Raw genomic sequence first — 25,290 nt, 5'->3', positions numbered from 1 at the left:
GATAAAATGTCATTAAACGCTTAAAATTACAACACGCACAATGGCCAGCAGAGCCCCAAAGCCCCCAACCGTACGAGTACGCAGCCATTGTGGCAGCCTCATGGAATGGCCAGCTGCCCACACATCGAGCACCTTGCTTCGGACATTGCGTGACGCCTTGCATGCCCATGCTGAAGCAGCAGCAGCAGCAGCAGGATATTAAACACACACACACACACACACACACACATACACATGTGAGCTGCACACCTACATACTGCAGCTCCTGCTTTATTTTTTTGACCAGATTACCCGCACGATATGCTAATTTACATGCAGTGGGCAGCAGCGGTCTCGGCCCCAGCCATGGCTTCATCTTGCTGCTGCTGCTCTTGCTGTTGTTGTTGTTGCTGTTGTTGCTGTTGTTGTGGGCGATTTCACGCAAGGCCTTTTGGCCTGGCAGCCAGTTGAGGCCCTGATCGATATCTGCAGGCAGCAAAAAAATGTGGTAAGTACAAGCAATCGAGTTGTAATAAATTTAAAGCGCTGCCGACTCCGACTTGCTTCCCAGGCACATTGGATAGCATGTGGTGGAAAAATGGAAAGCAAATCATTTTTATAAAATAAACTAAAGATTTAATTGTTTCTGACATACAAGTATAACTTTAATGCATTTTTTGAAAGCGGAAAAGTGGCAAAAAAATAAAATGTGCAGCTTCTCCTCAGGCAGAGGAGGCATGTTTGAATTAAGACTTCATTTCTTATGGTTAGAATATAGTTATTTATTTAGTGCACTAATTGAATGCTGAGACTATGTTTTAATACAAATATTTGATAAAATTTGTTTATTGTAGTTCTTGATTTTTACATTCTAAGAAGCAATGATATTAGAAATTTTATTTGGTTACTGCAGTAAAGCAATGTCAATTAGCAGTTGTTATTGAACAGCAATCGCCTTCCAATTTCCGTAATATGTCTTCAAATACAGTAGCACACTTCTGTTGGCAATTTCCAGGTAATATTATTTTAGAACTATATTAGAAAGTCGTACTCAAAAACAACATTTAGTTCTTGGCAGTCCCCTTCCTATTTACTGACAGACATAAAGAAACTAAACAACCAAAATTGGACCGTCAAACAAGTTTTTATAGTTATAATCCTTTCTGATCCATCTTTTGTGAATAACTTTAAAAAAGAGTCGTTTCACACTGTGCTGCACCCGCACCAACTCGCCGAGCTGCCAAAATAAAAAATAATCCAAACTTGTTGCACGCATATTGACACAGTGGGGCTGTTGAGCTGTGTAACTGGCTGGCTAGTGGGGTGAGGGGGATGGGCAGGCAGGCTGTTGGCTCAGGGCATGTGCCGTTAGAAAGGCCAAAACCATTGATTTGCAGCAAACATTTCACCTGTTTGCCTGTTCGCTGCTGCCCGTCTGCCCGTTTGCCCGTTTGCTTGTTTAGTTGTTTGGCTCTTTTGCTGTTGAAAGTTTTGCCCGAGGGGCTATTTGCCAGTTTTTACGTTGCGGTTACGACCACTTAAAAGTGACTGCCTGCTGTTGTTGTTATTGTTGCTGTTACTATTGCTATTATTGCTGCATGCAAAGAGCGTCAATCACCCGCACAAACCGTTGCCTCTTTGGCTATGGAAAATTGTTGATTTGCCGCTTGATTGCGTGCGTGTCGTCGTCCGTAATTTTGCTTGGCCCGGGCATACTCGTATAGTGATTATGGCCTCCAGTTTGAAGTGCAAAGAGAAAAAAATCAGAGACCCACAGCCACATACACGCATGCAAGTCACACACACAATACAAGTACATTTATATGCATGTGGCTAGTACTTATGCAAAAACTAAATTTGAACGCCTTTAACCATCACTACAGACCAGCCGGCTGCTCTTTTATGACACACATTTTAATGCCGGAAGTGCGCCCGTGGCGCTTTTGTAGCCGCCTGGGAACGGAAGCTGTATTTTCTTGGGGGCCCCAGTTAGCTGCTTTCATTAGACGAACGCATAAACGCAGTCGCTAGTAATCGGCTTTATAATTAACCGGGACTGACCGATCGTTTAGTGTCCTTTTTAATGGTCGCCTTCGGCCCTGACCACACACCTGTGTGCTGAGTTGCTGCCGCAAAAGGTGTTTGCAAATAATTTGCAATTCTTTCGCAATGTTCGCCAAATGTAGTGTCGTTTTTTACATCACCACGCATCGATTCGTCATGAGTTTGATAATTGAATACTTAATGTTCAAACAAAAAGATGAAGTCGTTGCGGGGCGTACTCAATCGCTTTTTAACGGCTATAAAAATCAAAACAATTACAAATAAATAATTAAAATAAGTACAACGTGAAGGAAGTCGAACTTCCATTACTCTATCAACACCACGAAAACCTTCTCCAGAACTTTATTAAATTATTAACATGAAACTAGTGGTGGAAATCCAAGCCAATTTTTTATTTTTTACATTTTAAAATTTGATAATACAGTTGATGGTTATATAATGTAAGGTAGGTGATACCTTCCTTCAGGTCAAACGAATCTTGGCTGTTTAAATTTATTAAATTGAACTAAAGTGCCAAACTTAAACTAATAAAAATGTCAGCTACATCATTTATCATTTGAAACCAGGAAGATGGCGATTGAACCTAAAGCTTTAGGGGGACAGTGTACGCTTTTAAGATTTAAGGGTTGGAGTCGTCATTTTCGATGGATAAAAGGAACCAACTGGTCCAAATTGCATCATAGTAGCAGCAGCAATTCTTCAGATAAAGTACCGCTTTATAAATAAAAATAAAAAGTAAAAAAAAAATAAAAAAAAGTCACCTGGAGAAGAAAACGAAAAAGAATCAACCGGTGCCTGTGTCAATGAAGCCATTAAAAGGGAAGAGTCGCTCTCCTCTAAAGAAATAATCGCACTAATCTACTTGAACCATTGGGTGTTATCTTTTTATTAGTTAGTGGGTGAGTCGTCCTGTTCCACAGCTTGGTGCAATTAGAGTGATTTCTTTATAGATTAGTTCGAAAATGTATCTTGTATTAAACACGATAAAGAAGGCCGTTTTTTGGACATCTGTTTATCTGCTCTTTCCGCTATGTTATCCAGAAAGTGATTCGCCATTCCCAGGATGTGCCCCTCAGCTCGATGGGAGATGAGCAATATAAAGATTTAGATCCATACGCACACATACATTGCAGATGTACCAGAGTGTGTATTTTTGGTGGTACAACTATGTAAGCGTTAGATGTTCTATAGTATCAGGTGGTGTATAGCATGTAGCTTTATCTGAAATAAATAGATTGCAGTTTATTTTGTTTTGAAACAAATAAATATTTGATACTTGCATGCACTTAAAATAAATGTTAAATTGTATTTACAAATGCAATAATATAAATAATTAATATTGATCCAACGTCTCTTCAGACGAGGTGCTAGAAATTTCTTCCTGCGAAAATCTATACACATCTGAAGATTGTGGTTCCTCCCTCACAGGCCCACAATAGCTCTTTGATGAGCTCTTTGAGGGTGGGGCTGTGACTCTTGATTTTAATGATAGGTCCATTGGCACATCTTCAATAGTTTCGGAACTTGCTTTTTTGTTGTATTTCTTAGACTTTTTGTAGACCTTAGTCCTAAAGCAATATTTCAACTGGTACTGCTCCAATTCGTGCTCCAACTGGGCTATGGCAACCGCCAGTTTGCGCCGACGCGCCAATAATGAGTTCGTCTGTGAGGCTGGGAGCTCTGCGCAGATTATTCCAATCTGCTTGTACTGCACCATAATATCTTTAATGCCCTGTTCCAAGGAGCGTTCCCGCTTGGAGAGGGGACTCGCCGAACGGGGAGGGGGCCGAATTATGCTCTTACCTTTTGACATCGATGGAATGCGATTCTTTGCCATAGCTGAGCATCCAACTGAGTGAAGATTGATGGTTTTATTTAGACTTACTTTGTCAACAATTTATGTACATACATACATATGTATGTACATATGTATGTGTGATCGATGTGAAAATCTTAATTTGTGCCGTGCAGGGCTGCAGTGTTACGATGTCATCGCGTGAGGAATTAAAATCAAAAGGCTAAGAGACGGATAGACGAATGTTCGTTAGATCTAGCTTTATCTTACCTCTTTCAATTTCTTATATCGAAAAAAAATAGTTTCCAACTAAAATCTGTCGAATTTTGGTTTTCAAACTGCCTATGTGATTAGATGATTGTTGAAAATCAAATCTGGTATGAAAATCACAGCAGAAGACTGTCATTGTCATCTGAGTTGGCAGTTCAGGAACTGTACCAAAATCGTGGCAGCTTTAAATAATAATCGATATATCGACGGCTTAGGTAGCCCTTCTCAAAGCAGATGGTGTATGACAAAGACGCCATTTCTAAGTACTGTCGCCATATTTCGATTTTATTCAACAAGCTCGTACATTGAAGATAAAAAAAACCATTAATGTGGCCAACAGAAGTGCATAGTCCTCGTGGTGGTCCCCCGCGGAAGCGTCCGAGGCGTTCCAAACGTAAGTCCTCATCGGCAAGACCACGGCCATTCATAAAACAGTCTTGGTTCACGGACAACGAGCGCTGGGTGGAGCATAATGTCGTAGACTTGAAGATGCATCAGGAGTTTAATCGCATCTCGTGTGCTTTCTTGCCACCTGATGTGGCAGAACCAATTAGAGCGCGCTCGCGCAAACTGGATCTCGACATTGCCAAATTGGACAAGGATTTCTTGGAATACAAGTCGGAGTTCTGCTCCAAAAAGAAGTCTACCAGACAAGCGTTCGTAAAACACGAACCGCTCTCCAACAACAGCAATGGGAGCGACGATGATGACTTCAACCAAGCACTACGTGCTATAGCCATCAAACACGAGCCACTATCAGCAGAGAGTGATAATGAGGATACCCTTGATGTATGTGGCATCTCGGGAGATTAAAGTCCACTGGAGCAGCTCAAGAAGGAGTACTGAGAGAAGAGCCCCGAATATGCATTTTAAAAAAGAAAACTTGTCACAAATAAAAACAAATGTGTTCCAAATGTCAGTCGTTATACATACATATATGTATGTATGTTGGCTTGGGCGTTATTTTTGGAAAGAACAGAAGAAGTCGCGACAGATCTGGTCTCATAGGAGTAGGACGATCTAAGATGGCATTAGATGCTTGTTCAGATATAGTATGTATATATAATTATTCAACATATAATTGGATTTGTAATTTATTAAGACTACAATAGGTGTATGATATCTACCAATCGGCTGTTTGGCATTAACTTATCTGTTTAAAAAGCTCTCTTTCTGTCTCTGTGTATGCAGTTATGTAAAAGGATGATGTACTTTTGCAAGGGTATTTGGGCTCCGGCGTACACAAGAATTAATGCACTTGCCATGCCTCTGGCTGTGGTTGTGCGTTCCAAGTCGTTGTTTTGTGTGGCAAACACTGCCACGTCTAGTCTGGGCACCCACAAGCCGCACTCTGCATACTTGACTTGAACTCGCCGAGAATAATAGTTGATGATGCTGCCAGCTGACCTTAATCACAAATTTGCATGCGCATTAGCCGAAGGCAACAGCCACAATAAGCGAGTGAGCCACAACAAGCACAACCACAGCTCCAGCTGCAGTCGAGCATCTTGCAGCTGCGGTCTGCGCATGCGCATGCGCACAGGTGCTGTTGGAAAAGTTGCTCCAACTGAAAAGTTCGCTGCTACACCCACACACGACGCGTCGGCACGACACGGCGACAAAACAATTGCCACGACCTTAGCTTTAAATCAATTGATTTCCAGACTCCCTCCCCCAACCCGTGCTCCATCTGAGTGTCTCTGTTTGCCAGCCTTTGATTACACGTCGCGCTATAAATTTGTGTCACAACTTTAGCAATTTTTCATAATAGTCGTAGAAGCGAAACCAGTTGGCGGGCAAAGCCGCATATTTGCTAAGGTCGTTTGGCAACAATTGGGCGCTGAAACCCGTTGGCTGTGAAATGGAAATGGCTGGCACAATACGGCCAACACCCGCAATTGACAAGAGTTTTCAGAGTTTTGCAAATTGTGGGGCTACGGCTGCGGCTGTGGCTGTGGCGGCGATTGCTGCAGCTGCAGTTTCAGTTGCCGTTGATTTATGCACTCCAAGGCAGCAGCGAAGGCCACAAATGCGAGCATTTTTGCTGTTGTTGTTGCTCTTGTTGCCATTATTGTTCTTATTGGTCCAAATATGTGTGCCGCAGGCTGCTGTGCACATATGGCAAAAATTGTCAACACGTAACCATAACCACAGCCACCGCTCCGAGCACAGAGCCATAAACGCCGCACCACTCATGATAACTATCAAGTATTGATCATATGCAAGCGACTGTGGCATGTTCATGGCTGCTGCGAGTACCCGACTGTCTATTAATTAAGCAAAAAACAAATAAGAGCCTCTGTACAATTTTGTCAACAGGCGCAAACAACACGTTCACCTATTACAAATTGCTCTTGCCACTTTGGCACGTCAATCGCTGCTGCTGCTGCTGCCACATCGATTCCACCGGACTGGTCGTCAGTCAATATGCTTATCGGTGGCGAGCAATCGTGCGAGCACTATGAAAATGGCCGGGGCATGCATTCCGCATGGGGCAGCAATCCAATCATAATTTATTTGCAACGCGTTGTCCACATCATCTCCAGATCTCCCTACGAACGTATGTTCATACATACATACAAGTACATATGTATGTATTTATGTGACGGCAGGCAATTGAATTTTCCAGCGAAGAAGCTGGATGGAGCACCCTTCTTTCTATTTCTATTCCATCCAACCATCAGGCATCAAGCTGCCTGTCTGTCTGTCTGTCAACGCGCCTCCAAACTGAGCTTCAAGGTAATACGGAATATGTTTAAGGAATTATGGTCTTGAGCACAATTCTAGAGAATTATTGGGTGAGCATTTTGGAAAAAGCTTATTCACATACATATGTATGTATGTCTGTAAAACTGTCTTGTAAAATTCCCTTGAATGCAGTATAAATTGTATAAACTGCAAATATCGTCTGCCAAATTAAAAATATACACGAAATTACAACAGTTCCACAGAATCCAGAACAGCACAAGCTCAAATTTTATTTCAGTTTTTGATTTCTGCATAACAAATTCATATAAACTTTTCTGCTTAAAAGCCCGTTCAACTTGGCGATGAAGATAACTTACGTATTGGGTATTTCTGCCCTGCCTTATTAGCCAATCAGCTTTTCTTTATCTTTATCATACTACTTACATAAAGACATAAGTAAACTAAAGAAACTAAAAATCAAAAATTATTTATAATGAAGTACGAGCACTTTCGATTTGAAAGTTTCTTTTGAAACTTACTAAGAATATCATTTAAAAATTTGTCTGCTACACTTACTGATTTAATTAAAATTAAATTTTAAAGCCAGTCTTTTTAAGCAAGTCTGGAATTCTAAGCACATTACATTCATATTTATTAACACCCCTGTCTCGTTGGAAATCTGTATTATTTGCCAACCACAATTACAGGTGTCTCGCTTAGAGAAGTTATGCGTTGCAGGAATACCCCATTGTTATTATAATCAACATTCATTGTGATATACTTTATCGATTGTCGCTAGCAGTGACGCAACACTTACGTACTTACCGTACTTTCCCCATTTCGATTAAGTCAATTATTTTACCAGTGCTGCCTTTACATATTTTTTTGTACTTTTTAGAATTGCTTGATAACTTAAAGTCAATATATCCTCGCTTTATTTGTCAAAACAGATTGTTCAGTGCAGAGGCTAATTTTGAATAGAGATATAGGTTAGCCAAAATAAAGGTGAGCTACATATTCCTAAAACGTTAACTGAAGAGTTACCTCTAAGCTTTCAGTTTCTAGTATTTCCTACAGAATATCAAAAGTCTTGGTGAAAGTTAAGTTCTTTAATATTGTATTCTCATATAGAGAGCTTGTAGGGATACCGAAATTTAAGTTAAGCCTATTCTAGCTGCTTCTGTGGTACACTGATCGAAAATACCGATAACTGGCTGGTGCTGGAACTATTTGGTTAACGACATCAACGGTGCACGTAAGACTACGCTAAAGTTTTGTCTTTCATAGATTTTGGCTAAGTTGCTATTTGTTCTTAGAGAAAAGTTTCAAGATGTCCGAGAATCGTACTCCACGCAGCTCACGAGTTCGTCCCCGCGGCTCCAATTCTCCGAATTTGGGTGTGTCCCGCCGCGAAAATTTGGCCTCGGACCGTGAGCGGAACGAGGTTGTTCGGCAAATAATCTACAACTACAGGCGTACATGGACCCTTTTGAAGAATATGTCTCCTGCGGAGAGGAAGCCGCGCCTAGAAGGCTTTCTTCAAATCACGCTTACATCTCTCCGTCTATTTAAGGAGATAAACAATGACTTTGATTTTTTCGCTCCTGTAGAGGCTTCTGACGAGGAAAGCGATGAAGAAACTGCCGATGCCCAGGGACCCGCTGGCGGTACTGGGGATCCAATGAACAATAGAGGAAATGCAGCTCGTCGTCGTCAAAATTTAGGAGATACGCTGGTTATTTCTGATCCAGAAGTGTCCAGTTCCACTTCCTAAAGAGTGTTCTTTAGGTGGGGGACATTTTGCGAATTCAGATGTCCCTTTAAAACACACAGAATTATGCATTCGTAGTAACAAAACATACACCTACATAACACCTAAGTGTTCCCGAAGATTTGAAAAGTTTAGCTTTAACAGACACCGGATGATGGATATTCAGTATCAGAGATATCCATCAACTATCCACGTACTTAACACGTACTTTACAGTAAGTTTGAGAGACGCATAGATGTAATGCAGTAATATTTAAATATTCTGAGCAGAGAAACAAAACACAAACCTGAACGTAATAAAAATTGTAATCATCCCCATTGTAATGAACAAGTGTTTAAAGTATTTAAAACTCGCTGCCTTGTTTTCGGCACAATTTGTTAGACTTAGTTTGTGTATCCTGTAGAGCGTGGAATCGTTCTTCCATGGGTAACACTAAGATGTGCTATATGCAAATATTTCTTCGTCGATATCAGATGACGAAGCTAGTCGTGTTGACATCTAAATTCATCTAAGTGTCTTTCTTTCGCATAATTTGAATGTGTGAAAATAAGTTAATACGGTATTTATTTGTTTAAAATATAAAACATTGCATTTTGTCTTCTTTTAAAGATATACAAGTATGTGTAATAGTTGTTTATTCTCAACCATAAATCTCTCATAGTATTGTTACTTTTTTGATTATGAAAATATCTTCAGCAAATCTGGAATCTGAGTTATGTACAAGTATAGAGCTTCATGATATTCGTAAGCCTTAATTCATTAATGGCTGATTCCCTCCCCTTGACAGTGCCTCTCCTTAATTGTCCTTTATTTATTCCATTTTGCATCTACTTGTATATTCTATTTAGTTATGTTTTTTTTCGTTCGGCAGATGCCAAGCTTCAATTTGAACACAAACTTGCGGTTGTTAACGACAAATGACAGGCAGGCAGGCGGCTATGAATTTAACGATGAGCCAATGCTGATGGTTCTATGAATGGAGCAGCCTATGCGGGTGCTTGGAACCCAGCCCAGGCCCGGGTCGGCAACTGGCCGAGCAGGTTTGTGTCTGACTGCTCCTGCCACAAGTTCACTCGCCTGTAATTAATGCGCCGGCAGCTGCGCGATTGCTCAGCAACCGCTGAGACGTCGAGCCGCGGCACGCCCGCGCCCTCGCCCTCGAGTTGCTTATCTGAACGATTGCATATTAAAAATCTTTATAGTCTTGCGGTTTGTCTTTGCAGTCTTGGGGCCGTTTGGCATGCCTTCGATTTAGAAAATGTCGCAATGCGGTTAATGTGCAAGTGCGTGTGTTGCACTAACAGGATGGGTGAGAGGCGTGTGTGGGAAAATGTGGCCGCCACAAGTGATTTACAAACTTGCAGCCGCAGTCGCAGCCACAGCCACAGCCACAAGCTTGCGGGTGAAATGAGCACCAACTTATATGTGTATAGTATTTGTATATAGAACTATAAACTGTGACTGTGACCGATTCCAATCGGACCCTCAATTACGACGACGCCAAACGGAGCGCAGCGCATTAGAAGATTGCAATCAGTTGGCGGCGGCGGTTCGATGTTTCGATGGTTTGGCGGTTTGGCGGTTCGGATACGACCTCCTACAAGTCTTTGACAGAATTTTTATTTAATTTCCCTCGAAAATGCTGACTGATTATCCAACTGATAGCCGGCAGTTGTTGCTCGTCGCTGGCACTCGTTTTTATTGGCCATTGGCCATTGGGCCAAATGTGCGGCGTTGGCGTTTCAAAGCTAAACGCTGAAAGCTGAAAAATGCAAAATTGCATTTCATTTGGCCAAATTTATGTGGCATGCAAATGAACGCAGCCAGCGCCTTTGTCACATCACCATGAGCATCAGCATGAGGAGCCAGCAGTCAACCTACCAGGTCATCGTCATCGTCGTCCTCATCTATGCCATGCGGCTCATAAAACACGCCAAACACTTTGGCCGTAGTCGCAAAAAAAAGGAAACAGGCCCATAGTTAAGTGCCCTCGACTAGCAGATATGCTATACGAATGCTGGATAGCATATAATATACATATGTATGTATATTAATTGTTATTATATTTTTGAACAATTATTCAGTGTTGTCACATAGAAATGTTTCGTTTCTAATTATTGCTCCAACATTTCTTAATTTTACTTAAACAGAGTGCGAATAAAGAATTCTCTTTTTAATGACTCCCTCGCAAGCGTAATAATCTGTCAAATTATTCAGTTTCTACATTTTTATTTCACTTGATATCTAGTTATTGCAAAGTAATCGCTTGATGGTACCAAAGCATCATTAATCGTACTGTGGATCCCGCTAATGCCATCAACCACCCACAAGAGTACTTGAATTAATCAAAAGAGGCTTTTTACGATGTTTGTAAAAGCAAGTTTGAATTTATTTTAGAAGTATGTTGACTAATATGATATTATTATCATCTCTAAGATCATCTCAAGACTTAACAACAACCTATGTGACACTTGAATCTGAGTGTGAGCCTCAACCAATGTCTTGGATTGGATTATTTTCAATCGTATGTTGGGGTACTGAGAATCTTTAGTAACACACTTGGATCACAATTATGCCTTCATCTCCAAGAACAAATGATTTTCCGCTATTTTGGGCAAGTGAGTGTGGCGCTGGACTCTCTTTAATTTACTGGCATGTTGAGCTAGTTTTCCAACCATGTTTTAATATTATCCCAACAAATTCTTGCTTTAATTTTGATAGGACCGTTTAAGGGTGTCTTCCAACAATATCTCTTCGTTAGCTTCTCTGTTATTACAATTTACGGATATCTTTATTAAATTTATATTAATATCGCCTATAATTAAATGCAAGCAAGTCTTTTGTTACTTGCAACTGAAGTAGAAATGTATATACCCTTCTCGGCGTTGAAGTGCAGGGTATAAAGAGGAGCGCATCCAATTTGTGTGGCGTGTTGTCGTAAAGTTTTTTGGGCAGCCCGGCTCACTTGCTGCAGTTGCTGTCACACATTCATTTGGTTTTTATGAGCACGCGGGCTTCTTGGCTACCATTGCCAGCAGGATATAGTCAGAGTCGGAGGAGTCAGGATGTTGGAGGCAGGAGTATGTTAGCCGCATGCTGGTGGACTACACCAGCACCTTGCTTGATTAGAAGCAACGAGCAGCTGGCAGGTGGCTCTGAACTGCGTCGTGTCCTTTCGGCTCTGGCATGTGGTTGTTCATGTGCTTGTCTCGGGCTCTGTTTCTGTTGATTTACGTGCGTGCTTATTGCTTTCCGCTCTGCTCTGCTCTGCTCTGCTCTCCTCTGCTCAGCAATAATTCCACAAATATTCTGCCAGTTGCACACCCACTAAGCAACCACACCACACCACAACACTCAGCTTTTGCAGTTCATGATGTGTGTGAGTTGCTTGAGAAATGAGTTGAATTTTTCAGCACATCCGTTCAAGTTACTTTGTCAAAATGTTTGGTCGACCGATTGGCGCCCGTTAATTGTGCAATTAATCTAGCATTAGGCGCTGGCCCATCTTCAAAGCCACCGCATTAGATCGAGCAGCAAGTAAATTAACAATTGGCAGCATGGCTGGTCTAGTCTAGTCGAGCCGCCGCGTTGATTCGAGTCGAGTCGAGTCGAGTCGAGTGGAGTCTGTCGAGCCACTTGCAACGATCCGGCAATTGCAATTTGTTTAGCGCATTTGCAATTACCGATCCGAGTCTGCTAGTGGCGTGGCGGCTTAGCCAGCTGCCACTCGTTGCTCGAAATCTCTGTCGACTGGGGGGCTATAAATAATGAAATTTCGATTCCAGCAGCTCGTAACAAGCGACGATGACTACGACGATGACGATGAAGGAGATGACGCCCGTTCATCAGCTCATCATCAGCGACGCAACGGTCAGTGGAGCTTGTCCGGCCCCTCATGTCGCAACCTTGATCGTGCCGCACACCTTTTGTCAACAAATCATATAGAGTGAGAGTTTGAGCTGAAGTTGATTGGCTCGACTCTATACTCGTACAAGTCTATATCAGCATACGGTGCTGTTCAATAAAAATCAAAGTGGCAGCCACTTGGCACCTGCAGCTGCTACTTTTGGGGCTGCTGGCGTTCCATTTATTCCCATGGTGCCTCCTCTTGATTACGCCATAAATGCCCAGCCAGCTGCGTGAACTCATAGGGTAATTGATTATGTTTGTAGCCCTGCTACCACCAAAAACAGCAAAATAATAATAAAAGAAAGAAGCAGAAATCATTCAACGATACGCATGCGCCGTTGCCGTAATGCGTTAATTTATTTACGGCAGCACTGTGAAGATGCGCCCAAAGTGCGTGCGAAACTTGCGGCAGCCTTGAGCCGCACAGTGGCAGGCAAGAGGTGAGAAGAAGTGGCTGCCACTGTTTCCACTACTGTAAATACTATACACACAGATGCGATATAGTTTATTATATTTGCCTGATACTTATATAAATACTCGTATTGTTATCAATAAAGAGGAATCGTTGAAATGGTAAGAAATCATTTTGTGATTTGATTTGGTCGGTTTGATTAGAGAATGCTTGATATGTGCCTTTAGTTTACTTGTTATATGGGCCTAAGATTATAAGATTATATTTTTACGAACCAATAAATAAAAGATGCCTGAAAGAGCTGGCTTTCAAGACGTACAAAAATATATATGTATATATGTATATTTCTCCTCTCTAAGCCACCCTCCACTAGCGATTAGAAAAGGTTCGCGAAATACGACCAATATTTTATCATACGTTGTCATTCTTTATTGTTCCTTAGTCTGTCTAACTAATTCCAACACTACGCCCTAGTTATTATTTTCTCTCTTAAACGTTAACAGTTTTCTACAATCTTTGTACATCTCGATGCTTTAATTCACCGGCTACTATTACTCACACCTTCCTGCTGTTCCATTGATTTCCACTTTATGTTCGCCACTTCCAATCCGAAAATACAAGTAATTCATTTATGGAAATGGTGTGCAATTAAGCCCTTTTATTGCTACAAGTATGAGAAGGAGAATTGGCTTACCTATATCGGGCCCATTTCACACTTAATCCGCAGCTCTGCGCCAAAGACTTGCAGCTTCCATGTCGTCGCTATTTGCGCAATGCGCATACGCCGCGTATCACACGGGCAATTTTCTGAGGCGACGTCAATTTTTAATAATTGACAATTAAATAACAATAATTGACAATAAATATTAAAGCGACTAGCGTCGCAATTAATGGCGCGTTTTAGCCATATACAGCGACAGCATCATATAGTCGGCTACTCAGTCGTCAGTCGACGTCATAGCGCCGGCACTGGCTGACTGACTGGCTGACTGACTGACTGACAGTGGTGAGAGAAGCGAGAAGCTTTAGCTTCCCAGCGATTTCGAGACACAGTGCTACATTTACAACTGGCGGGGCTCATTATCAAACCCAGTTAATAACTCAATTAGCAGCGGTAGCCAAGTCAAGGCTGCAATGGCGCCCCACTCATAAATCAATCACGGGAGCCGCAGCCGCAGTCGGAGTCGGAGCAGAAGCCGGAGCGGCTCCAATGCGAATAGTCAGAAGTTGCAGAACTTAACATAAAACTGAGCGGCAACCCGCGGCTTGGCAGCTGAACCTGGAGCTGCGGCTGTTGCTGAAGATGCAGCATCCGAGGTTCATGGCTGCCAGATTTGCGTGCCGCGCATCAATATCTCAATATCTCTTGGGGCCAACGCAAGCGCGCGCACTTCCGGTGCCCAAGCTGTTTGCCTTAATTGAAACATTTTGCGTAAGCGGGGCAGACGAGGCAACTGCAACTGCAACCAACTGTAGGCCATTGAAGGCAACTTGCAGCCAGACACTAGATAGTGGTAGTAGTCTGAGGCAGGGGGGAGAGCGTGGCAGAGTGGGTGTCTGACATGGCACGTCGCCTCGCACCCACGCACGCGGCAGCCTCTTCCACTAGAGAGCCCGGCCACTCCATTTGGCCATTTGGCATCATCTGCTGTTGGCTGCCTGGTTGCTTGGTTGCTTGGTTTCTTGGTCTGGAGCGTTTTGTCTTACAAGCCAGGCGTTGTGTTTGTTGCCTTGTTCGCTCTGCTGCGCCTGCCCCGACTTGTCACAAATTGAAAGCTACATGCGGCAAGTACACGATTTATGTGGGCCGTCGTTTGGTCGCCTCCATTAAACGAAAGTGCATGATAATCGAGCGGCGGCACTCGGAGAAAAATCTGCCAATTATTTATTATTATTTATTTATGTATTTATTGCCAACAAATCAAAAAAATAATAGAGCGCATATAAATATTCTTATCAGCTCGATATGTATAAAGAAACTTGTTTGCTTATGTTGCATAAAAATTTATTATTTATTTCCAGTGCAGTGGTGTGACAAATACTTATTTAAACGAGCTTGAAAAACCACAACAGGATTTAAAGAAACAAGATAAAGTAAATTGTATTCCTCTAAATTCCTTTTATGGGAGACCTGCAATTGAAGTGTTTTGTTGATTAGACGAAAGAAATTTGAAAACACTTTTTACTTGAATATTATTTGAGATTTTTGAATCACCATTAACATATTTATTTTTCATTAATTTTTAATTATTTTATTTACAAAAAAATTTGCTCATAAATTTTTGTTTTTCTATTATTAAATAACAATTATAAGACCTTATCTACTTAATCAAATATAAAGTATGTTTTTACAGTTTATGAGTGAACAGATAGTTTCTAATATGTAACAAACACTGGCGAAATTTATTTATCAACAAACATTTTTTATTTAACAAATTCCGAGATAAGTTTAACGTTTAGGAGTAAGCCCTAAGAGTGTTTTCCAATAAGTGCTCCTATGGGTAAGTTATAATAATATTGAACTGTATCTTGGTTAGACGACTATTTCTGCCAATATTATCTAGAAAGTGCATATATGTTTTTCCCAGTGCAACTGGACGATTTTCAAATGTGCCCTGTTCGAATGGCCAGTCTTTGATGATGGTAGTGGTTCTGGTTCTGGTGTTGGTGCTGGTGCTGGCCGAGCCTGGCCAGTTAATCCGCAATTCCGGGACATGACCGCCAGTTTATGGCATTTTAATGGTCACTTAATTTTGTTTATGTTTAATGGGTGCGCCTGGACGGGGTTGCATCGTTTGCATCGATTACCGATTGCCCATGTCGCGATTGGCCAATAAGGCTTATTAGGCCCGGAGAGCGATTGAGAGAGAGCATGGTGCCATTATTCTTATTAAGAACGCGACGCGGTAGCCAACAACAATTGACCGAGCATTGTTCGTTAAATTGCGAATAATTTTTAGCAGCTTTGTTAAATATTTTGCATAACTTTGGCAAATCCCCCAACCCAAAGGCCAATAAATTCTAGAGAATACAAAAAATATATACATATACGTGTATTTGAGACTTTCCCACAACACATCTAAGACGGCGGCGGCGACTTTAACGAAATTAACGAAATCATAAAGCAGCCAAAGCGCCGCAATTGCAGGATCATATATAAACGCACAGCTATATACAGTATTTATATATGGGTGTACGAGTATATGTGTATGTAGATACAAGTATATATATAGGAGGGCTATTCTCTAATGATGCTGAGCGTTGGTTGGCTTTTGTGGCAAATTGCGGCGGACACTGCGGCTGTGCGTTTCCTTCACGAGTTGCGAGCTGCAACGACAACAGAGACAAAGACGCATGGCCAGCTCACACCTCAATTTGTGGGCCCGTGTCTTGGTTTGTGCAACCGCCCCGCATTATAAACATACACACACTCACACTCACACACACACACATGCACTCACTGCAGCATCATGATTTATGACTGCAATTCCAGCGACATTTTATTGCATTTTAATTAGTGTAATATCAATTTGCGCACACAAAGCGCATAAAATGCAATCGCACGGCCCATACCCAGACCTATATTCAGACTCTGGCGGTGGCGCTGACTCTGAGTCTGACTCCGACTCCAACTCAGACCGAACCGCTTCGCCACAAAGATGCACAGCAATAGATAGAAAGATACATCCACAGATGCGAATATCTATCTATCTGTCTATTGCAGTTGTCTGCATTCACACTCGCAACTTCGCTTCGGGGGAGTTGCAGCTTTTTGTGTTAGTTTTCTTCTTTTTCTTTTTTTTTTTTTTTTTTGCTATTTCTAACACTCATTAAATTTGATTTACAAACAACACCAGCGGCTGTGGCGCAGTCCAAGCTTTGCCATGTGCTAGAAATCGCACTTGGGTGTTAGTTGCATGCCACTCTTCGCAGCAACTGCAACAACAACAGCCCCAACTAGACGCATCCGCAGCCACACCTACGCATGTGGAGGGGGCGTGCTGCGACGAAAGGGGAAAGGGGAAAGGGGAAAGGGGAGGGCCGGGTTGCGACAACGGGGCGTACTAACAACGCGTGTCTTCACAACGCCCACCAGGCCATAAATTTGCCAATTTAATAACTCATAAATGCATGTAAATGCAAACAATATAATGTGCCACATATTTGAATGTCGCATAAAACAAATCGGGCGGAACATAAAAAGCGGAATTAGTGGAAAATAAACTGAAAGCGGTAGACGAGATGCACTTGAAAGTCATTAACTGTGCTATTAGCAAATAAATTATTTAAAGACAAATTATTATACAATAGCAGATAAAATGCACAGTATATATAGAATACTTGTAATAAAAAAAAGAGGTAGCTAAGTTTTTGGTGATTTTTAAAGTGGTGGTAAATAACAACAAATAAGATACATAATTAAATTCTAAAAAAAATTTGAAGTCCCAGCAAGGCTTTCCATATCTGGTGGATTTTGAAACGATGTTGCTATTGTATTTTAAAAGCTTGAAAAAATCTTGTATATAATGTTGGTAAAATAAAAGCTTAAAATTATTTCAAATTTCGAATGCCTTTCCATTGTTGACAAATTTTCGCCTTCTGTTCAGGAAGCAGGAAGAGACAATAATAGGATCGTCGAAATTTTGAAAGAGTTTCAGTGTAAATTACCAGTTGTGGGTGAAAAATTATGTTGCAATAGGCTGAAAAGTTATTTATATACTATATACACTATCTATCTATATAACCTACTGTTTCCATACAAACTTTTCTTTCATGAGAAAACAATTTTGTTATTTATTCATCAATTCATTCATCATTCATTTATAACGCATTAACTTTAACAAACAGTGTTACATTCCAATAGTCATTCACATTGGAATTGTATATTATATATTTCTATAACACAATAACTTTATATATTAGATATTTTTTATAAAACTTACTTAAATGGATAAATAATATCCACTCTCGGATTAATTAACGTTTACCATTGATTTACTTTGCATAAAACACGTTACACCTTTATGGAAATAAGTGGATAAGAGCAATTGAATGTGGCCTGATAGCTGCTAATAGCTCCTTACTATTTCTTTTCATTCATTTCCATGCCACAATCCAAACTACTTCCAAATACTTGAAGTAAATGATGCCACAACCACTTCGGCTACGACTACGACTACGACTACCACCATATCCAGTCATCTTTCTTCGCTGGCAAAACGATGACAAATTGCACGAAATAATATAAATTTGAGGCAGGACAGTAAAGCGTCTGGGACGCGCGTGCAGTGTGTGGAGGGAGTTGCAGCAAACTGTGGCAAGTAAACTGTTGTTTTTCACGACGACGCGTGTCACATTGTCCACCCACCACACAGGCTCTAGGCTCCAGGCTGGGACTGGGACTGCGACTGCGATCGAGGCAGAGGCAGAGGCAAGCAGACGCGGTTGCAGCCACAGACGGAGGGGCAGACAACATACAGACATTTGCATAATTTGCTAGTAATATTATTATTTTTTCCTTCTCTGCTTTGCTCAACTCTTTGTTCTGTCGAAGAACTAGACGAACTAGACACCTACACGCATATCGCCAAGCGACTGGCGGGTGGGAGCGCGTGATTTCGTGTTTGAGTCAATTATTAACACCCGCATGACGGAGACAGTCATCCCACATTTTGTCAATCCATGGCAATGGGTTAAGCATTCTAACGCCTTTGTTGTCCAAACAATGCCTGCAAATTGATCGCAGACCAGTTGAACGGTTACGGGTAGCTCATTAGTGGACATAAAGTTAATTCATGAAACGCATGCTGGGTGATCAATAATTGTAGAGATTTTCATTTAATTTGTTTAAATTAGTGCGACTGCAGTTGCGTCGTTGAGTCTGGATTCCCGTTCTCCTGCACTTAATAAATCTTTGTAAATTTATCGTTATCGCCTAATAAAATGTCACTGCTGATGTCATAGCAAGTTTTGGGCTGGTCGAGTGATAAATTAAATGCGCCCACAGCTTCCACAGCTTCCACAGCTTGCGAAGCTTCCACACAGTTGCAGAGAGCTGCCGGCCAAGTGGCAGCTGTTCTCAGCATTTGAAAATTGCGACCAATTAAGCGGCCACTGGCTAGCCCAACACCTTCGTTGCTGGCAAGCTGGCGAGCTGGAGAGCAGGGCTATGGCCCCATATCAGAGGCATCTCTGGCTTGCCACACATTCAAATGCCTTTTCGGTACTACGCCTGATTGCGGCAACATGCACGAAATTACTTTTCTGGGTAAACTGTAGCAATCGCAATAGCAGCAGCAGCAGCAGCACTAAAATGGAGCAGCAACATCAGCTGCAACATCAGTCGTCGGCAGCTGTAGAAACAAAGTCATAGCCTTGGCAGTCAGATATCATTGTCTCTTTGGCCCGTTTGGCTTTTTCACACACTCCCAACATATATATACACACACACACACACACAAACAGACACTTGAGCAGATACGATAAGCGTGAATTAAATAATTTTACACTTCTTCGCGCCTGTACGCGATTATCGGCAGCGATTGGGTTTGTGATTGTGTATGCTAACGAGCTGGCGGCGCGTATAATTGGCCAGACCTGGCCAGCTCAGGCAGCAGTTCTGCCAGAGATCGGGCCCAAAAACCAGTCAGCCATTGTGCCATGTTTGTTGCTGTTGTTGCTGTTGCTGTTATTGCTGTTGCTGCTGTTATTGTCTTTGTTGCCGTTGCTGTTGCTGTTGTTGTTGCTTCAGAGCGCAGGAGTCAAGTAATTGACAAACAATTACCTTTAACGCACCATTGTGTGCGGCTTTGATCACAGAGAGTGCGCGCGCGTCGGCGGTAACAGGCCACAGTGGTTCAATACCAGGCAAAAATGAAAAGTTTAGAGCACTCCAAAAATAATCAAAATGTGTGGCAGATTTATATATTTAGGCAAAAAATTATCCTTAAAAGTGAAATAATTCGAATTTAAATCCATTTTTCAGATACAGAAGATTATTATTGTACATTTTATTGAGGAAGTGACTCCTAAGCTACAGATTCTTGGTAAGTAATATGAAAAGCTGACACCATCATAATGAGGCTTCGTACAGTTTGTTAACTTCCTTGAAAATATAACAAAAGTGTACGATTCTGAAGCTCAGTCAATTGGAAAAAATACGTTTAAGGCAAATATGAAAATTAAAACATATTTTTGAGAGACCTCTCTACATTTACTTGAAAGACATCCTTTATACTATATGTTATCAGCAATAGAAAAACATAAATTCTACTGCTTTTTCAATTACAAATTCTACTCATATCTTAAATATTTTGTTTAATCTTTATATTTTGTTTTGAAACCAAACCAAATTAGTATCATCTTTTGAACATACTTATTTTATATACTCGTACGCTCGTATTTCTGTTCTAGAACTCCATTGAAGAGTTTTTTTTTTTATTTCTTCGCTCATTCCATTCCAGTGTGCATTGGCGGCAAAGGCTTTCAAGTTTGCAGAAGCGAAAGGATTGGGATTGGGATTGGGCTGCATGACAAACACCTCAATTTTGGTAGCACATGGCCGAGCACTTTGCCTACACACACACACACACACTCGCACACACACACACTCGCTCGCACACTCATACACACGGCACGACGCACACCCCCAACACCTGCCGGCTATTTGCTGCTGTTCCTTGGGATGCCGCTGCTGATGCTGCTGCTGTTCCCGACCATAATAATAAATATTTCATGAAGCTGTCAGCAACAAATAATCTAACCTTGCGCTGACCAGGCCCACTATTGCTGATGGTTGCAACAAAGGCAACCGCTGCGGATTCAGAGCGTTCAGCATTTGGTTGCTGCAGAGGCTTCGGTGGCAACACAAAGGGGCCGCCGCCGACAGCGCTGGCGAAATAAAAGAGAATTTGTAGTCTTTGTGGCAGGCATTGGGGCCGTACAAGTCTCGCGTACACGTCTTTGCCACAATGAATGCAAAAGGCGGCGGCGGCCGCAGCATCTTGTGGGTGTTAACAGGCCAGCACTGTGTGTGTGTGTGTGTTTGGCCCAAAAGGAATGCGGAAAGCCAATGGACCGGGGTACGTTTTAGCGGCTTTAATAATAGTAGTGCTCCCAATCGCTGCACGGCACATAGCATTGGCAATTTATTAAACATAAATTCATGGCAGAATTGACATTGTTTCTCCACGAAAATCAATTCAAATGAATGCGTACAACATTCATGTCTCCTACACCCGACAGAGCCAGTTTTGTTAGCCGCCGCTGCTGCTGGCATAAATGGAGCATCGTCTGTCTGTCTGTCTGTATGTCTGTATGTCTGTCCATCTGTCTGCTGTCCAAGTCGCGCGCACCTGTCAATGCAGTGACATAAACCGGTCGCTTGCGGGCCGCTGCGTTTACGCACTGGGACCTGTTGCTCCTCATCCTCAGCCCGTCATTTGATGCGTCAAACATGCGCTCAAACGCCTCGCCTTCATCGGCCGGCCGGCCAGCACACTTCCAAGCCAACCCACCAGCCAGCCAGCTAGGTGGATAGGCGGATAGTCTGGAAGGCTGGCAGGCAGCAGAAAATTTTTATTATTATTATGACCATTTTAGCTACCAAGCATGCGTAAAGCATACGTACAAGTGGGCCGCAGCGGCATTGCCAACTGACTGTCCGAATAGCCTGGCTTGGCCCGGCTTGGCCTGGCTTGGTCTGGAGAGGAGCTGCTGGAGACGAGCAGCGATAAATTGTGACGCTAATGTAAAGTGCGGCGATCCATTAGCAGCCAGCGACGATGGCGGTGACGGTGACGGCGACGGCGACGGCGAATGGCGGGTTATTGAACCAACAACTACTCGCATCAGACAAATAGCCAAGGGGCCAGGTAAGTCTTAAGACTGATCCAAATCGGCGACAGCACCTTTAACCGCCGCCCAGTTCTGCTGTGGCCTTTGGGTATTTTTATGACGTCCGTTGACAGATTTCACTTCCGTTTACCAACTGACTAACTGACTGGCTATATAGCTGGCTGGCAACTGGCTTATTGCTTGGTTGGTTGGTTCGCTGGCCGGAAAGCGGAAGTAAGCAGTTTACGGCCTCCATGTTCATGTAAACTTCCTCGACGCCACGCATTTTTGTAGGCGATTACGCGCCTTGTTGCGAATGGGAATTTGCTTGCTGTTTGCATTTAATAAATTAATTAGAGGCAACGTCGTGCCGCCTTCTGCTGCTCCATGATTAAGCAAACGAGAGTAACAGCAACATATACTCGTACTACCACTACTACTATCACTCTTGACTTCCGTCAATCATCAGACACCGTCTATCGCGGCTAGGCTTAGTGGGGAGCGGGTGAAATACTTGTATGCCACACTCATTCGTGTCTGATTGATTGTCCACGGAAAGATGTCTATATAATTCGTGTACAGTATTTATTTCCTTACAAATACAATTCAATTTCTGCTGGCTATAAGGATCTTAACTATCTGAGCTATGTACAGTAGTCTCTTCTCAGTTCCCTTTAGCTCCAAATAGGTCCTCCACATATAATTCTTTGTTCTATTCAAAGTTTTGATGGAGTAGGAAATTGCGACTTCATTTGCCCTGCGCTGAGGACAACCCAATATCTGCATATCGGAGTAGGGTTTCACCTTGAGAATATTCGCCAATTTGCTCAGGAAACACACAGTACTGCGATTCTACTGAACATAAACTTTTACATGCATTCAAGAATAACATTTAGAGATACTTACAAGTATATAGTAGTTGCTTAAAAGAAACATAAATTGGCTTTAGAAACATCCTTCAGAAGTAGCAGACGTCCAGCCTGGATCTAATCGTATTATCTTCTCTAGATCTTAGTAAACCACAAAAGGTCGAATTAGTCTGTATCTCCTAGATTGTATTTGGCAAAAATAAACAAAAAAAAAAAACGAAAAAGAAAAGGGAGATTTATCATTACATTTATACTCATTATCTCTTATTTTTCATTTCTTTCATTGTTTCTGTTATTCTCCTCATTTTTTCCATCCCTATTTCATTAAAAAATCCTAAAAAATCATATACAGTTTATAAAAAAAAAAAAAATGATAACCTCTATTTTGAAATCGGTTAAAAAGCAGACAAACCTGCTAAGTAGGCTTTCAACTTGTTCATTAATTATACAAAGAAGCTACACATGTAAAACACATATCAATCAATAAAGTTAGTTGCCTGAATTGTCCACAAATATGGCTAACTTCAACATAGTCGGTGCACCCATCAGCACTGGGACAACAATAATGGCCGTGGAATTCGCCGGCGGAGTGGTGATTGGCGCCGATTCTCGTACCAGCCGCGGGTCTTATGCGGTAAATCGGTTTACAGACAAACTAACACGCATTACGGATCATATATATTGCTGCCGGAGTGGTTCCGCCGCCGATACACAGGCCATATCCGATCTTGTGAAGTTCTCCATGGACCTCCTCCAGAACACGACCGGCGAACCGGCCGAGGTTTCTGCAGCAGCCACACAATTCCGCAACTATTGCTACGAATACCGCGATCAAGTTATCGCCGAAATTATTATCGCTGGCTGGGACAAACGTCTCGGAGGTCAGGTCTATACTGCGCCTTTGGGAGGCATGTTGGCTCGCGAGCCCTGGGCTCTGGGGGGCTCCGGTTCGATGGTCACCTTCGGGTATGTGCGCGACAAATATCGCGCGGGCATGGACAAAGAAGACTCCGTGGAGTTTGTAAAGAAATGCATCGAACATGGCATTAATCTCGATGGCTGCTCCGGGGGTGTTATTCGAATTGGTGTAATCACAGAGGCTGGACTGGAGCGCCGTCTGTTTTATAACACTGATTCCGGCGAACCGCAAGTAAACTATGAAGTGGATCTTTCCGCTTGCTGTGAGTTGTAAGCAATTTCCGGGAGAGGAATGTAAGCTGAATGCAATGAAATGAAAGTTTGGCGACCATATTCCTGAAATCGAAGGACTGTAGCAAATACAACCGACGAAAACATAATCATTTATGCATTTTAAGTGATAAGGTGATCAGAAATTTAACTTCGAAGAAATGATCGACATTGGCAAATTCGTACGATCTCCGATACTCCAAGACTGAACGACTTTACCGATCAAGAAAATCAACTTAGTTAAAGCTCATCCATTAATCTATATTTGCAGAGATATAAAGAATTTAGGAATTTGCCCTGCACCTTTCCTGCACTTGCAATAATCTGTCTTCGCCAATTGGGGAGTCCTTTTTCTGCTTTCTAGGTTAGTCCTAAGAAAAGAGGGTCTCTTAAATTATAACTAACTTCCATTAGCAGTTAATAAGCGAGCTTAAAAATGTGAAATAATTTGCAGACCTTATGGAAATCAGTAATCACGAATGCAGTTTGAGTTCGAAAACTAATGTTCATCCAAAATGAATCTTGCATATTCATATCGTAACCGACACATTGGGACTATGTTGCATTGATATGTGAATATAAATGTATCGTTATAGAGGGTTCAGTTAGCTTGGTTTATGCACTCCCAATTGCACTTGGTTTGAGGCTGAGAGGCCAACGCCTGCTGAAGCTGCTGTCCATTTTTTTGTTGGCGAGTAGTTTTATAGCTGTGGGCACTTTTTGCTTTGCCTTTTTGTCAACTGACTCGGCAAGGTGCCCATGTCTATGTCTATGTCCAAGTCCATATCCAGGGCTGTGTCCGTGTGCCGACAGTGACAAAAAACCGCAGGCACTTGATGCCAAGCGTCGGCGCTGGCGGCGCTGGTGGTGCAACCTAAGGCTCATTGCCGCAGTGGCAAAGGAAGAAAAAACTGAATAAAGGAAAGAAAGAGGAACCAGCAAGCTGAGGCTGTTGGTCTGTCCGACTGTCCGACTGCCTGACTGCGTGCCTCTCTCTCCCCGTCCCTGTTCCTGTCTGCCTGAATTGCTGGGCGTGCTGCGTTGCCTGCTGGAACTTTTCAGGCGCACTGCAGCAGCAGCAGCAGCAGAAGAAACGACGACGACAGAACGTGGTTAGCAAATTTATTATGTAAACGGAAATACGGCATATCCTTGCTCAGTGGTGGCGGTGGCGGCGGCGGCGGCGGTGGCGGTGGCGGTGGCGATGGCTCTTGCCAGTTCCTAGTTGTTGGTTGCTGGTTGTTGGCCACAGCAATAGAAATAGTTTTTGGCCTGCAAGGCAAAAGGGCAAGAAGCAGGCAAACAGCTCTGGCCTTAGAGCAGCTCGTAAATCGCATAAATTGTATAATTGTGGTTGTGCATTGTTGTTGCTCTTATGTATAGTTATTGTTGTTGTTGTAGCTGTTGCTGTCTGTTCTGCGAATTTGTTGCCAAATTGCGTTTGTAGGTGCCTTTGTTATGTCTGCCCGTACTGTTGTTGTTGCTCCTGTTAAAGTTAAAATGAAACAAT

The 25,290-nt window shown here is 42.3% G+C and overlaps 1 protein-coding gene and 1 pseudogene across 2 annotated transcripts; both read left to right on the top strand.

The window, feature by feature from the left end:
• Positions 1 to 7,734: 7,734 nt before the first annotated feature.
• LOC115623103 lies at positions 7,735 to 8,890 on the top strand. Of its 2 annotated transcripts, none has more exons than XM_030517309.1 (3): positions 7,735 to 7,801; positions 7,928 to 8,051; positions 8,113 to 8,890. In XM_030517309.1, exon 3 carries the CDS (start codon positions 8,127 to 8,129, stop codon positions 8,568 to 8,570), a length of 444 nt encoding a protein of 147 aa, XP_030373169.1. In that variant the 5' UTR covers positions 7,735 to 7,801; positions 7,928 to 8,051; positions 8,113 to 8,126; the 3' UTR covers positions 8,571 to 8,890. The 2 variants fall into 2 exon arrangements, with proteins under 2 accessions (XP_030373169.1, XP_030373168.1); XM_030517308.1 differs by having other exon boundaries at positions 7,790 to 7,801; positions 7,862 to 8,051.
• A 14,178-nt stretch (positions 8,891 to 23,068) lies between these two features.
• Positions 23,069 to 24,049, top strand: LOC115623017 (annotated as a pseudogene).
• The last annotated feature ends 1,241 nt before the right edge of the window (positions 24,050 to 25,290 follow it).

Source organism: Scaptodrosophila lebanonensis, unplaced genomic scaffold (genome assembly GCF_003285725.1).
Source record: "Scaptodrosophila lebanonensis strain 11010-0011.00,11010-0021.00 unplaced genomic scaffold, SlebRS2 tig00000043-arrow-pilon, whole genome shotgun sequence".
Lineage (NCBI taxonomy): Eukaryota > Metazoa > Arthropoda > Insecta > Diptera > Drosophilidae > Scaptodrosophila > Scaptodrosophila lebanonensis.
The sequence above is the reverse complement of the archived record's forward strand: the minus strand, read 5'-3'. Positions and strand labels throughout refer to the sequence as shown.

What these genes read in the sequence shown, in the direction of transcription:
- LOC115623103 (XM_030517309.1), top strand. Translation starts at nt 8,127, where the DNA reads ATGTCCGAGAATCGTACTCCACGCAGCTCACGAGTTCGTCCCCGCGGC.